This window comes from Amaranthus tricolor, chromosome 15, assembly GCF_026212465.1.
Source record: "Amaranthus tricolor cultivar Red isolate AtriRed21 chromosome 15, ASM2621246v1, whole genome shotgun sequence".
Taxonomy (NCBI): Eukaryota; Viridiplantae; Streptophyta; class Magnoliopsida; order Caryophyllales; family Amaranthaceae; genus Amaranthus; species Amaranthus tricolor.
Window position 1 is genome coordinate 16,394,862 of NC_080061.1, and position 16,368 is coordinate 16,411,229.

A 16,368-nucleotide genomic window follows, 5' to 3' on the forward strand; every position below is an offset into this window, starting at 1 on the left:
TATGATGAAAAATGAGAATTTGAAATGACTATAGAGCCATTGAACTGGATTTGAATCATAGTATGATTTATCAAATGAAAAAGCATATTTCAAAATGAATTTACTCAAAAAAAAAGGGTTTCAATAACTTGTTTGACGGACACCAGTGTGTTTATACTCGGCCTTTTTGCTGATACTATGCTTTGTATGTTTTTCCAATGGTTTTGTTTTTAGAGTAAACCCCTATGGCACCTCGACGGAGAATGGATATGCGAGCGGAAGTTGAACCCGAGTTGGAGTATGACTCCCCTTTTGTTTAGATATCTTTATTTTATTTGAAAGACTATTAGTTTAGATTTAGACTATTTTAAGGATGTAATTTGAATTTTGGACTTATTTCGATTTAGTTGTAATTTTCCTATATTTTGGACAGTTAAGACTTCCGTTATATTGCTTTGGTGTGGTTCAAGCATTATACTTGAATATTGGTTTAACCTTTAAGTAACCCCTTAATTGTGTTGACAAAAGTAAGCTTCCGCTTGATTAATACTAAATTCCAATTAGTGTTTGCCTTCATAATTCAAGGCGGTTACAATATATATATATATATATATATATATATATATATATATATATATATATATATATATATATATATATATATATATATATATATATATATATATATATATATATATATATATATATATACATATATATATATATATATATACATACATATATATATATATATACATATATATATATATATATACATATATATATATATATATATATATATATATATATATATATATATATATATATATATATATATATATATATTTATATATATGTATATATATGTATATATGTGTGTATATTCAAAAATACAACGCACTACCTCTTCCTTCTTCTACACTCCCTTTTCCTCCTTCCTTCTTTCCCACTCTTCTCCCTTTCCCCTTGTGTGCCGCCAGCTGCAGCCCTAAACGGCTGTCCACATAGCCCTAACAGCCACCACCATCTTTCCCTCTTCTCCCTCACATAGACACCAGCAGGTCGTGTCTCTAACAGTAGCAGTGGGCTACGGTTGTTGGCCAAACCTGTTGTCCACGCATCCTCTCCCCACCACCAGCACATGTGGGTCATGCCATCCCCACAAAACCCCTATTTCTTGACCCATTTCCTAGCTTCACCCATTGTAAGCCATCTCTCACTTCTCAAATTGATTAATTACTATTTCTAATTATAATCTACCATGTTTATGAGTTGTGTGTTGATTGTGTATTAATTTCATTGAACTTTAGTATGGATAATAGTTAAAAGTATTATCTTTGAACATGAAATGATTAGGGTTTGATTTAGATATGAGATTACTAGTACTCTGTGTGTGTGTTTGTATGCTACTTTGGTGGAGTGGTGATTAATTTAATAACATTATAAGTTGTTTTAAGACTTGATTGATTATTGTTGTGGTAATTAGTAATGATTTTGATTATAGTTGACTATATAAATGGTTTTGGTTGTTAATTGGGAGCAATAGTTGCTAATATTTAGTGATTTAATTGTTGAGAGTAACTAATACCTTATTACGTTGTTATTGAAGTCATAAATACATAATTTTAATAAGTCATGAGCATAGTGTCTAACTTATTGTTGAGAGGTGCTAAAGCTACTTGTTGTGAGGTTTGATTGTAGTTTTTCTAGTTTCGAGGAATATAATAAATGATATTGCGATGTGCTAACTTTGAGATTTGTCATTTTTCGTCATATTAACATCGTAAGATTCAAGTTTGATTTGGTATTTTTTTAAGGTAACGAGAACCAATATAACTCAAATTTGGTCAATGTAAAGGAACGATTCACACAATCCTTGTATTCTTAAATTGATGGAAAGGACTTATGTTGTTGCTGAGTCAATGATTTTAATTGGTGTGAATGAGAAGTGTGTGCGCAAGAGAAATTCGAAACTTATCTCGAGCAGATGAAAGTGGTTACTTGGGCATTTATTTGGTATCACAAAGTAGTCAAGGGAACCTATTAGTTTTATTCTGAACATGTATAGGTTCCCAGTTCATAAAAGGAAAGTAGAACCTTAGTTGGGTGATTTTTGTGACTTTTTGGTTGTGCAGTGACGCTTACAGGTACGTACACGCAGTAACTAACCCTTATATGCAATTTGCTTTAAGAGTTTATTGTTTATTGTGATAATATGCATTGTATCAACACTATGAAGAACTAGTGAGTACACTTTATATGAAGAGCTATCGATTATGTAATCCTTGCGCTTAGAATAGTTTAGAGAATAAGAGTGTTAGTAGAAGGTAGGGACCACTCCCTTATTTATTTAAGAATTGGATTATGTCTTACTTGGAGTTAGAATGACTCCTTAATAGGTGAATTTCGTATTTTGTTTGAGTTGCTCAGTGGGTCTACAATCCCTGGGCACTCATTAATAGTAGAAAACGAGAGTTATTCCCATTTGATAAAGCATCAGATTATGATTAGCTGGCGTGACTCAACTGGATTATGTCTGGTTGATTTAATAGTCCCCTAGGTGAGATCCGATGGGATCACCGTATAGGCAGTATGAGCATACTTTTTTCATTGGACGCCGGGTGGCCGATATCGCCCCTTGATCGAGGTGTTACCATGCGGGCTTTATTAACCCCAATATAGTGGCCTCTTCACCGGATTGGTATCCAGTGTGTAATATTTTTCCCGAAGGTAGGATCCAAGAGGGTTAACTGGAGGGGGTATGAGCTCATACTTTGCCATGGGCGCCGGATGACCGATAACGCCCTTCGCCTTGTCACTATGCCATGAAGTAGAGAAAAGACCCACTGATGGAAAGTTATTCAATGATAGAAAGCTTATTCACTGATCGAAAGTTATTTAATGATAGAAAGTTATTCATTGATAGAAAGCTTACACATTGATAGAACGTTTACTCATTGATAGAAAATTTGCTCATTGATATAATAGTTTATGCTAGTGAGAAGTGTGCCTAAGTTAAGTTACCTCAAGGGAGTTACCAATGCCAAAGATAGACTATGATCACACTTACTTTTTGATAGATAACCTCTATAAAGTCATGTGTTAGGTAGTCTGTTAATGCCTTGGTTGAGTTGATACTACACGTGTTTTACAAGAGTTTATGTTTTGAGAAGAGGAGTGTGGAGACCGGCATTCTACCCAAGAACACATGTTTGGAAAGGACTTAATAAGATTAAGAAGTATAGGTGGACGATAAACGGTTACTATTTATGTTTGTGTCTTATGAAATTATCTTATGTTGTTGTATAACATGATGTTATCTAGTAGGTTGGCCTTATTATATTTGATGTTAGTAACAGACGTGTACGTGTTTGTGTTTATGTTTGATTGTTTGATAAGTTTCTATAATTGTCTTGCTATGACACATTGGCCTTTGGTCTGAAGTCGAGCGGCAGGAGGATCATAAACAGGCGTAGCAGGTATTGGAGCTTCTTTTGATTGCATTACATTGGGGGAGAGTAATGAGGGCGCAGCATAACCTGTGTCACACCATCATCTTTTGACCTTGTAGCTCTCAATTATCTTTTGTAAACTTTAGTTTGTATACGTTTTGTTACGAGGCCTTGTGTCCTCCTTTGTATATTTGTATTTCCACTAGGTAGTTTATAACTTTGCATAGTTCATAAGAGTTATGTCATTTTAAAACGCAAGTGTTAACACTGGAACCACGATCCATTATTTGCGTGTTGATTTGAGAAGCCGGCGGTAAATCATTCTGCCGTGGTGTAAGATTTAAAAGACAATGATGCCTTAAATTAGTTTAATGTTTTTATTGTGCTAATTGCTCTACCACATATTTGATTTTTAGCAGAGATGTTGCCGAAATTTCTACTCACATCTATAAAGTTTATTATTTTTTCTTTTCTTTTCTTTATGTAACACCCGAATTCCCTCCCTTCCTTTACGATTTTGGTTTCGCTTAAGGGGTTGGAAATTCTGGGGTGTTACAAAAGTGGTTTTGGTATATCTATGAGATGTGGATGAATAGTAAGAATGACAATGGCTCTACATGGTATGGCTCATTATTCGTTGTTACAAGTGGGATTAGGCGAGATGTTTGATGCCAAAGTGGTGAAGTTGGTGCTTCTTGATTACTCTGGAGTATTGTACTTTGGTGACACGGCTTATGCTTGTATGGGAAAACGATTAAGTTACAAGTTAAGAAGGGCGTCTTGTTGGGAAACTCAGGGAGGACCAAGAGGTACTTGTTGTAGGATCTTAGCACATCAACATTCATGGTTTTGATTGTCTTTTTAGAGTTTGCTTATCTCCAGGCTTGTGGTTCTTCTATTGTCAAGAAGAAGGTGGAGGTTGGTAGCGATGATACTCTAGCCAAAGGGATGAAATTGATGATGTGTGAGCACCTATTTTAGGTGGAGTCATTGCTTTGTATACCTTGAAGGAATGGCTATCATATTCATGGGGTGATATGATGGTTTTGGTTGAAGATGGCGATATCATGGCAATGATGGGAAGCATTGTGCTAGATCGAAGACATGTCAACTTAGTTGGTAGGCAATCGTTGGTGGGATGTGGCCTTATGTGTAGTCATAGGATATAGGAGGTGGTTGCATTTTCATAACTTTGTAGTTGAAGCTTGGTTGCCTTGGATAGGGTGTTTGCTCTAATGTTTTCGATGGGCATATGGTTGGAGTTGTAGTTGTCCTTGGTTGGTGTTGTGTTTGAGTGTGGTTCAAACTCTTTTGCTTAGTCTCTTTTGTCATGGGTTAACTCCTTTTAAGGGAGGTGCACCTTTTTGAGGTGGTTACATCTTGATGATGGGTTGTTTTTAAAGAAGATTAATTGATTTGGCGAAATTGAAATTATTTCGTCCTGGTGGAGATTTGTTATTTATGTGGCTTATAATCTCATATTTATAGCTTAATGTTGTGGAGTATTTTGTGCTTGAGAGGTTTTATGGTAGCTATTGATGCACATGAGCGAATACAAAGTGATTGAATGTGACTCGATACACTCGAGCAAGGTGACCCGACCTAGTCTATTGGTCACTCTACCAACTCGAGCGAGCCGACTCGACCGAGTCGAATAACGGTGCGAGACATTCTGCTTGTGTTCCATTTTTGAGCAAGTCTTGTTTTTAGTATTTCTTCAGCCTTTTATACACTCTAGTGACTTAATTAGACTAAGAGAGAATACATACAATACACTTAAAAACCTCAAGAAGTGATATTAATCTAGATAGATTGAGAACCATAAATTAGTGTTCTTAGAGTAAAATTGAGGATTCTCTATAGTGTTTCATTCTACATAATAAGAATTAGATTAGTACACTGTGATCAAGAACCCTAATCAATAAATTGTCTTCATTCCTTTGGGTAGGTTATAGTCTAATATCAATTTGACGATATTCTCCACCTTTCAATTCTTATTGTATTGTTAATTTTCTTTTCATTCTTTGCTTTAGAATCTTCAAAGGTAAGAGCATTTGCTCTAACAAAGTTTATTGAAAATTTCTTATGGGTCAAGATTTCAGTTCCAATTTGAACACCACAATAAATAAACACCATAAAGTTGTAAAATATCCAATGTCATTTGAAAAACTATTTTAAAATCACAAGCAACATTATATCATGAATGTTTTGAAACTTCATTTGAGTTGTCATTATTTAGCAATTAAAGTATCACTTAATCCAAAGGCGATGATAAATGAGCAAGTTCTTGGTAGAAAAGATGAACTGAGCAGAGAGAAATCAGCAAAATTCTATCTGACAACTACAACTGCCCTCTGTAAGGGGTAGATTGCCCTCAAAAACCTCATATGAAACGTAGTTCATAAATCGGTCACAGTTACAACAAGGCAGTGATGAGTGCTTAAGGAATTGAGCGTTGGTATAATGGCAAAGCTCCCAAAGCTTCACGTTCTTCTCTCTCACGCTTCACCTGCATTAAACCAGTACCAACATGCTTTTACAAGTCAAAACATTAAAGGGTTAAAAATACGATCTGATCTATCCAATTACTTTCTGTGCTAAGTGAAACATGTCAGGATATCTGACGAAAAGGCAACAATATATTTCTAGTCTGTCAACTCAAAAATAATGGGTATGACTTTGAATAATCCCAACTATTGGCCATCTTATACTAACGGTTCGTTTGGTAGGTGGTAATAAACGGTGGTAATGGGAATGAAAAACTAGTGTAATTTTGGTTGAAAAATCTCTTAGCTATCTTGATGACCAAGCTTGTCCAACTTCAATCATCTCATTTTCTTCATAAAGTTCATTCCAATGCATTACCCTTGGGAGAGGTGGTATTAGGAGGTTATGGAAATTTGTAAACAAAATAACTTTTTTGTGATCAAAGTTTCATTACCATGAGAATGACATGGAACTTTTGATGAAATTTTACACTATAAAACATTTCAATTACCACCATTTAGTACCACTAACCAAACGGGCCGTAAAGCCAATTGCAAACTAGACTTTAACTATAGTTAAACCCAAATACTTCATGGCCCTTCCCACAACAGTCTAGCTAACCATTTTCCATTTTGGCTTGTATTGAAATTACAATTTTCCTCTAAAATCATAACTTAATGACCTAATTTCCTGTAGTTACTGCCTCTCTATAATGCAAAAAATCTTCCGTGCCCTCTAATTCTTTGATTGCTAAAATGTTCCTAACCAAATGCTGTTATCGCACTCTACAAAATCATCCACACAAACACATCCCTATTAGATAAAAAAAAATAAAAAGACAAATTATGAAGGGGGAAAATTCATGATATTAGCAATCAGCACCCCTGATCAAGCTACGTCAACTCACATGCTTATTTATCAAACCTTCTAAACTAATGATAGCTTACCTATAGCATCGGATAAAAAAATTCAGATATTTTATTTACCAATATTGAAAGATACCGGGTCGACTTTGAACTTGTTTAGTAAATATAAATAGGAATATTAGCATCAACTAAGCCTGCGAATATCAACATCATTTAGAGTGTAGGGAAAAACATGATTTTTGTTAAGTTATTAATATCTCCAAAGTTAAAAAAATTTGTAGGGAAAACTCTCATCTCCCTTCCTTTCCCTTCCCTTCCCTTCCCCCTTGGCTCTAGACAAACTAAAGTTACATTACATTTCTCTTCCCTTCCTTTCCCTTCTCTGCCTTCCCTTCCCTTTCCTTTCTTTTTTTTTCCAAAATCATTATCCACACATAGTGTTAAAGGACATTGGAATCCCCACACTCCACCCTACTAGTAGGTTCAACACACATTATATCATAAACTCATGACCAACAGAAATCAAACACCTAATTAATGTTCAAAATTATAGAGTTCAACAGACTACTTACAAGAGCCAACATGTCTTGAATATAGCTCCTGAAGGGTGTTTGCATTGCCTGCACAACAAAAGAGTATACATGTGCTAAGAAAATATGAAGCAATGAAGGGCATAAAATGGCTAAACCTCAGAAAATTCAAACAAACAAAGACTAAACCATATGAAATTATTGTACTATGAATAGCTATCAATTTTAAGATTCAGACTTTTTCCAAGAACTCAAATTCAGATTTAATTTATGAACAGGCATTCAAAAAGGCATGCCCTCAAAATTCAAGAAAATCAAGTCAAATATATTTAAATTACACTAGGAATATACCCGTGCTATGCACAGATTTCTTTCAAAATAGGTATTTAATACTTACTACTAAGGAAGATTTATTAATTCACACACACACACACACCGCCCTTTCCCTTACCCATATCTTTCATTGATTTCCATGTATATATGACTTTAGCCATAATTTCAAACAAACCTTTTGATTCTTTAATCTCAGAAAGTTTTTTTAATTGTAAACTCATTTTTGCATCAACAAATAAATATTGCTTTGTGGTTTGAGCAATAATTTAAGTGGTATCTAATATTATCAAGTAATAAATGTATATTTATAGTGGTATAATCATTTAATATTGTACCTCATAATAATAATACTAAATGTTAGTATTAATAATACTAAATGTTGGTATGAACAAGAATTATATTGCTATAATAATAATAATCACCAATGTAGTAATATTTCATTGGGAAGAGGAAAAGAATCAAAGTAATGGGAAAGAGTAGGAGTACTTCAAAGAGTAGTTCTAATATTATTAATGTGAATACTAAATGCTAATATGATGTACATTACGTAGGTGAAGAAGCATAGCAGTTTAATAATAATAATAATAATAATAATAATAATAATAATAATAACAATAACAATAACAATAACAATAACAATAACAATAACAATAACAATAATTAATATTAATATTAAGAAAATGCAAGAATTCATAGAATTGTAAATTAAGTAGGTGAGGGATTGTTGTTGTTTGATTAAATCGAGGAATTGAATTGTTTTGATTTAATTTGGAGAAATACTATAATTTTTAAAAATATATAATGAATTCATTTGTGAAGTGATAATAATAACAATAACAATAACAATAACAATAACAATAACAATAATAATAATAATAAGAAGAAGAAGAAAATGCAAGAATACATAGAATTGTAAATTAAGTAGGTGAGGGATTATTGTTATTTGATTAAATGGAGGAGTTGAATTGTTTTAATTTATTTTGGAGAAATACTATAATTTTTAAAAATATATATAATGAATTCATTTGTGAAGTGACAATCGGAAATGAATTATGAATTAACAAATGGCACAAATGCTTATAAATTAGTATATTGTATGATATGATGTAAGAACGCATTAGCACAATGAACATTGCACCTTCTACATCCAAGTCTGGGTAGTTGAGACTTCAAGTCCAAAAAAAATATGTAAAAAAGCTCAAAACAGAGTAAAGGATGCACACATATTGTATAGCTTAAAACGGTATTGCCCATGAAGTACTACGTAAATGGTATGGGCCATGGCTTACAAAATTTAATTCACTTATTTGAAATAATCTTTGAAAAGTGTCGTGTTACCTCAGGTGAGTTAGCTTTGCTAGAAGATGAAAGAATAAGAACCATAGGAGCATGATAAAACATTGTAAGATATTGTATAGTTAAAATTCTACCAATTAATTAGACACAAAAAGCCTCCTCCACATGAGTGATTCCAAGATGCCATCCACAAACTCAAAATATTCCAAGTCATCCTATTTAAATAAAATATTCAATTATTTCATATACAGGCAATATCATCATCTTCCTTTTCAACACACCCGCCTATACCCTATCCTCCCTTCATTCTTTGGGCTCTCATTCTCAAAAAGGCCTAAGCATCACTTCAATAATAATTACCAACCAGCTGCTGCATTTACATTTGAAAATGATATCCTCCAAGTCTTTATGAGTGATTACAAGTTCTAATTGTGAACAAAGACAATGTCTCATATCACACAAATAAGTAATTCCATTAAGGGTCATAAGAAATCTAATTTCCAAACTTTCCCCTTCAATCTCCTCATTCAACCTATAATACATCTTTAATTTACTAACTTGAAGTTAACAAATAACAAAAAAACAAAAAAAAAAAAAAAAAAAGCACCAAAAACCATCACCCATCAACTTTATTTTTTACTTTGACCAATAGCTTCACATTCAAAGTCAAAGAAGTCACAAGAAGCAAGAATTCTATTACCTTAGGTTTAATATATCATAACACCACTTTGTCAAGTGTACCTTCTTTAAATGATACAACCTTTCTACGACTACAATATTGAAGGGTAATCCAAACGATCACCACACCTGGTATCTTGTCTAAAGTAAAATTATAAACCAATTATTTAACCCAAAACTCACAACCAAACAACTCCCTATGCAACATCATGAGAGTGGAAGTGGTTTGTTCTCGAGTCCAACCCCATCTATATACACAAAGATAGCCTCAACAACGTTCTCCCTAACTATATCATTCAAATCATTTGACTCATCGAGGAGTTTGAACATGTATAGCTGTCAAAGAACCAAAACCTAATATTTGAAATTTTGGCGACACGAGGGTAGCATTTTGAACTACTTTTTAGAAACATGTACAACACAACTCTAAATGAAGAATTTTTCAGATTGAGATAATATTCCAATAATGATTTAGAATTTGATAAAAATGAGATGAAAAGGCCAAGGAAAATAAATTTTATTACTGTATTAGAGTGGTAATATTATTCTTTATGGGAGCAAATAATTACAAATTGGGGCAAGGGTTAAAAAGTTTTGTCATAAGGAAAACAATACTTAAGGACAAGATAAAAAGTCAAAAACATGAGGAAGATTGACTCCCTATGTAATGTAATACTAAATCTAATAACCCAATCGAAAAAGAAGATAAAATTCTTCGAAAACCAAAATGAACTGAAAAAAGACAAAATAATGTTCAAAACCATGTTTCCACAACCCAAAGCTTGATTGGCAAGGCCTAGCTAAAAAGATGATCGAAACATCACGACGCTAATAAACCTTATAAACTTGCTCGTCGGACTCTTAGTAAAACAAGCTCCATAACTTAATATACTTACAAAGGTACATTACTTATACAAAGACCCATAATTTAACCTTCAATTTAAGATATACTTTCAACCAAAGACTAATTTATATGCAAGCTTAACCATCATTTATATTCCTAAAGGTGGTGAATATCAAACTTGGAACACAAGAAAAGTAGGTATTTACAAAAATCTTGAGCACATAATCCAACAAGATTTTAAAGTGGTATATATTTTTTGCGTCTTATGATATCTCACTCTCAACTCAGTAAAACTTAGTCATATTACATGATCATGAACAAAAAATAAAATCTCATGAGGGCATCCCCTACTCGGCGACACGTTGCATTTCATAAGCCTAAGTGAAGTGAAAAGGATGCAACTGTTGTTAGGTTGTCTAAAAACGACACATCACCTAGCCCCAGTATAGCATCAAAGGAGCAAGGGAAAGTTACTTAGACTAAGAATTCGTCTTGAAACGTTGTGCCATATTGCTCGAGTGTGGTTTAAATGAGAAAGGGCACATAAGGTATAAGCATAGGAGGTTAAAGAAAATCAAGGGTCATAGATAAAGAATGGGATGTTGGAACATTGAAAGCTGCACTGGTAGGTTTAAGAGCTGGTAGATACCATGGAAATGAGGAACCATAACATTTTATGTCTATAAGAAACAAAATCGGTTAGAGATAGGGCCAAAACGATAGTAGGAGAAAGGTGGATGCTTACCACCTAAATTCTTGAGCTCAACAGGATCGCATGATTCTACCACATTAAGATCCTACCTACGATTCGTAACGGTCGCCCATTTTTGGATCGTAAAATCGTAGAATCGTAGATCAGAATCAAGATTCTGATAACTACGAGTAGGAATATAGTTTGTGATGAAAGAAACAAAATAGAAATACAAATGGAGTTAGTGTTGTTATGAATGAACAAACATGTACGGATGAAGAAGAGGTATTAAAAAAAAGATAAGATTATAAGAGTAAAAATTGTATATGGTAGCGAAATTTTGAATGTCAAAAGTGTATATCGTAATGCAAAATACGGGAATGCTTGCGGTTGTTCTTGCGATAACAGGTGCCATAATATGATAATTGGTGTAATGCAGTTACCGTATCGCCAAATTTCAACAAAAATCATCAAATATCACCTGAAATGACTTAAAATACGGTATTTTACACCTTTATGATATGGATAATACCATTTTGAGAAATTTGAAAATTTTTATGATACAACAACACGATATGATACGGCTTTGTTTTATGAACTATGTGCCTATGCACCGTAAATGGAGATAGAGGAATCAATTGAAGGGAAATTTTGGGAGAATCTGGATGATATGATGCAAAACTCACTAATGAACGAGCAGCTCTGCATCAAAAGTTATTTGATTGGAAGTTATTTGATTGGAGATGCAGGGGTATTAGGTATGTCAAAATGGCTACGAAAATGTTCATGAACATTTTGGCTATGAAACTAGGAATAGAGGAGAGTCCATTTTGAATTTTGTATGCTCACACCATTTGTTAGCTACTAACATAAGGTTTAAGAAGAGGGGTAGCAACTTTGTGACTTTTTAAAGTAGAGTAAATGAATCCCAATTTACTTGATGAGGATGATAGATAGAAGTAGTTTGCTAAACGGTAAGATTATCCCAATAATTATCGCATAAACTGTAAGTAATGCGCATTCTTGAATCTACTTCAACTCCAAAACAAGACTTCATATCCAGATAAATTATAAAATCATTAGCAAGTAAAAAAGAACAATCCACAAAAATCATCAAAAACATAATTATAACCTCAAATAATCGAACCAAGAGAACCCTATGTTAAAAACTTCAGCAGCAAAAAAAACAAACACGTCAAATTATCAAACACACTAAAGAAAAAAGAAACGAGAAAAACCTGGAGATCATCAGGTAGATACTCGTGCTTCATAGAAAGGTCAATAGCACGTTTTAGACGTTGATTACGAGCATCAACAATTTCACGGGGAAGACGATTTAAAGCCTCTTTGATATCCAGATCTTCCATTGGATCATACAAATCATCAAATCTAAGACCTGATTATGACAAAAAAAGAAAAAAAAAAGGAATTAAAACATTAGCTTAATTCGTAAGAAATGGCAAAAGAAAACAGAGAAAAGTGGGAAGAAAAAACCGTATTTGCGAAGACGTTTGTCCATGGAGCTCTTGTGCATAGCAGCTAAGAAATTCTTCTTAGGATCAAGAAGAGCCTTCAACAATGAAGAAGATGAAGTTGCGATCGCCATTTTTATTGGTTTGCTACCTATTCGATGATTTTCTATTATGTGTTGTGCGACGGGGAGGGCATACATATAGTTGATTTTTTGCTTGCCCTAAATTAGAAAAGGAAAATTAAGTTTTAAACCTTTGCTTCAATCTTATACGGATATTTTACATGGTAACAATGAATTTTTGCGAACGATCAATGTTAGCACATCTTAAAAAGAAGTTTAAAAAATAACATTCTACTTTTGGATTTTAAGCTGATGTAATATTTATGCCCAAAAAATGTTAAATTATACATTAAGTTGTGAAATTTCGTTTTTACCCTTGTCTTCTTTCTTTAAAATACAGTAATATTCTTTTCTTAAAATTCCACAAAATAGCGTTGTATTTTTGGAATTTCATTTGTTGTAACATTAATGCCCAAGAAACGTTGGATTACATGTTAAGATGTGAAATTCCAAAAGTACAATGCTATTTTATGAAAAAAAATTTAAGATACTACCAGCCTTTTAGCAAAAGTTTGTTGTACCGTGTAGAATGTCCCATCTTAATAGTGAGCATACTCTTTTGAAATACTAGCTATGGGGTCGCGTGGGTAGAAATGCGGTCCCGTAAGTTATACTATTTAATTTAAAGATGTTATTTTATACACTTTATTAATAACAATACGAATGAAAATTTTAGAATGTCAATGGGTTGCAAAAGTGTGAAGAATGGAAGGAATGCATGTGTACGTTGCAATGGCATTAATATGTTGATGATCGTTGGTGTGTAGTTTAACGAGAGCATGTGGACAATTTGTGCTTGTTTTGAGGCTTCTGGGTTGTAATTGTTGTTGGAAGTGGTAGTTGTTGGTTTTATTGTCTTTGATCGCTTGCTATCTTCTACTTTAGCGCCATGTTTCCAAAATTTCCCGTACCTTAACCCTAGCCTATATTACTAACCTTTCCAAACCTGTTTGACTTGACCTAATTAGTAGGTGTTTGTGCTGGAGAGTGGATACGATACAATTCTTGAGATTTCTCACTATTAGGTGTTTTATTCTCAGCTCATCTTTAGTCGTATGATTTTGAGCGAAACACAGACCTAATCAAACACATGAGCGTCATTAGATATTTCCCACATCTTTTGGGAAATAACCTTGAAAATGTAAACTTGCAACCTCTTTAGGTAGTGGGTGGCATGGGCTATGTCGTTCTTCGTAGTATTATTCTCTCTTGAGCCCGTTGTACTTGCACACTCATGGCTTGGGAGGAGTCTTGCGCGTACACAGCTAGCATTGTTTTGTTTTTCGCTCACCTAGTTTTTATTTGTTCTAGCTTTGTTTTGCCCTGTGCTTTCATGTTTCCTGCTAGTTCATTTGCTATAGACTAGTAAAGGTTTGGTTTGGGGAACGTTGATGTGCTCATTTTCGAGCATATATATGACTCTGTATTAGTGTCTAGTCTTGTGTTTTTAGGTTGATATTATGTACATTACACGTGATGCTTTAGCACGCATTTTGAGACCTTCTCAAAGGCCCCAAAAAGTTTAGAAGCTCTTAGATGCCTTAAAGAAACTGTGAAGTAAGAAACCAGCAGTGATTTGACCGAATATGCACTTCATTCGATCGAATAGACACCTGCTACTCAAGGCCATTGCTTTAATGTTGATGTTTTGGTCGAATGGGGTTGTATTCGAGCAAATGGTTGTTCCTTTCGAGCGAATGGAAGATCTGAACCCAAGACTTTGCATCAAACATGTTGAAAATGCCGAATGAAGCCCCATTCGGTCAAATGGGTGCTCATTCGGTTGAATTACACCACCATTCGGCTGAATGGGAGTCTCTTTCTATGGAAATCAATTTTTACGCAAGCTTTTATCAAATGGATATTTTATTGCTTTCTTCCCCTTTTGTTCTCAAATGGTTGTTCCTTTCGAGCGAATGGAAGATTTGAACCCAAGACTTTGCATCAAACATGTTGAAAATGCCGAATGAAGCCCCATTCGGTCAAATGGGTGCTCATTCGGTTGAATTACACCACCATTCGGCTGAATGGGAGTCTCTTTCTATGGAAATCAATTTTTACGCAAGCTTTTATCAAATGGATATTTTATTGCTTTCTTCCCCTTTTGTTCTCAGGTTAGAAATAACCCCCCCACCCCCCCCCACCCCCCCCCCCCCCCCCCACCCCCGCCCCCCAAAATCCCGCCCCAAATTGTGCCTTACCTTAGAACATCAAATCTTTAGTGCTTTCATTTCTGTTATGCCCTAGATTAGATTTATGATTTCCTTTAATGCTTTCTTTACATTCAAGCTCTTTAGTTTAAGTCTTTATTTTAAGCATTATGATGGATTCAAACTTCCTTGTATTCAACCACTTTCATTTATATAAGTTATCATTCCTTTATTTCTTTTATGTCATTTATTGCTTTCATTTATTGTTATGGTTGATTTCTTGCCTTCATTTATTGTTTTCTTGTTCTTTAATAGTTTCATTGCGTTCTCTATTGCTTTCATGTTCATGTACATTCAAGTTCATCGTGCTTTATATTCGCAAGTCGAACTAAAAGCCATGATTTCCATGAGAAATACCCGAGCCAATACTAGAGAATCTCAACAGCAGTCATTTGACGTTGCTAATTCACTTCACGTCCACAATTCTAACCAATCGATCATCCTGAATTTGAATAATCTGAATACACCCATGAACTTCGTTATTAGGCAGGACCTAGATGCCTTTGTTGCTTCCATCAAAACCTAGATCCAGGAATCTCTTCAGTAGGTGGTCCACACTCTCCCTATTTTTCGGACCTCACACCAAAATGCCACTCAGTCCGTTAGAAGTTCAGGAACCTTCGTTCCAAATTTTAAATCTAAATTTCAAGTCAGAACACGATCCCAACTTCTGGATTGAAGACTTCTCTAATAGTCACGAAACAACTCATGATTCAAGGGACATTGTTGGTCGTGGAAATGTAACATCAAAAAACCCTAGGCAGTCAAAATCCCATATGAAACCTGAGGTTCCAGCATAACCACGATCCTAATCGGGTCCAAATAAACTCCAACTTTGATGCTAGGGATATCATCAATCGTAAGAAGCAGAAAGAAGAAGAGGATATCAAGACCTTGATCAAAATTCAAGAGCAAAAAGAGATAATTCCATATACTGAGGGAGGAAGAATCGAATCATATCCCTCTCAAGCAAGAAGAGAAGTTTGAAGGAGGAGGCCCCTCATCCACACCAGTGATCTTTTAATTTGGGGAATAATTGTCATTAATTTGGCAAATTTAATTGCCTTAATTCAGGGTACTCAAACTTAAAACCCTTTTCCTATCATTTTGTAGAAAAAACTATCATAACCCTAAATTCTACATTGAGTCGTCCAAAACCAAGAGGGAGAGACAGTTATTTTTCTAGGTTGTTCATCAGATTTTTCTTGTGGTCACTTTCGTTGCGGATTTTTTAAGTCTTATTCTTTTTGGCTTTTAAATAATTTAATCTTGTAAGCTATCTAAAGAAAAAAAAATTGTGTATTAGTGGGTTTAATTATTAAATGTTTGTTTATGGATTTTTTTTTTAAATTTCATGAAAAATATGATAAGGTTCATTTTAAGTTGTAATTTATTTTAATAAGATATA

The 16,368-nt window shown here is 34.0% G+C and overlaps 1 protein-coding gene across 1 annotated transcript; it reads right to left on the reverse strand.

Annotated features, from left to right (window-relative positions):
* Positions 1-5,571: 5,571 nt before the first annotated feature.
* Positions 5,572-12,933, reverse strand: LOC130801489 (cytochrome b-c1 complex subunit 7-2, mitochondrial-like). Its single transcript, XM_057665352.1, has 4 exons — positions 12,651-12,933; positions 12,395-12,552; positions 7,357-7,404; positions 5,572-5,940 (listed from the first exon to the last, which is right to left on the reverse strand). Exons 1-4 carry the CDS (start codon positions 12,826-12,828, stop codon positions 5,872-5,874), a joined length of 453 nt encoding a protein of 150 aa, XP_057521335.1. The 5' UTR covers positions 12,829-12,933; the 3' UTR covers positions 5,572-5,871.
* Between the last annotated feature and the right edge of the window lie 3,435 nt (positions 12,934-16,368).

Excerpts from the sequence above, each read along its gene's own strand:
- LOC130801489 (XM_057665352.1), bottom strand. The coding sequence starts at position 12,828 with ATGTATGCCCTCCCCGTCGCACAACACATAATAGAAAATCATCGAATA. Across the intron at positions 7,405-12,394 it reads ATCTACCTGATGATCTCCAG|GCAATGCAAACACCCTTCAG; the intron begins GTTTTTCTCGTT and ends TTTGTTGTGCAG. Across the intron at positions 5,941-7,356 it reads TTCAAGACATGTTGGCTCTT|GTGAAGCGTGAGAGAGAAGA; the intron begins GTAAGTAGTCTG and ends GGTTTAATGCAG.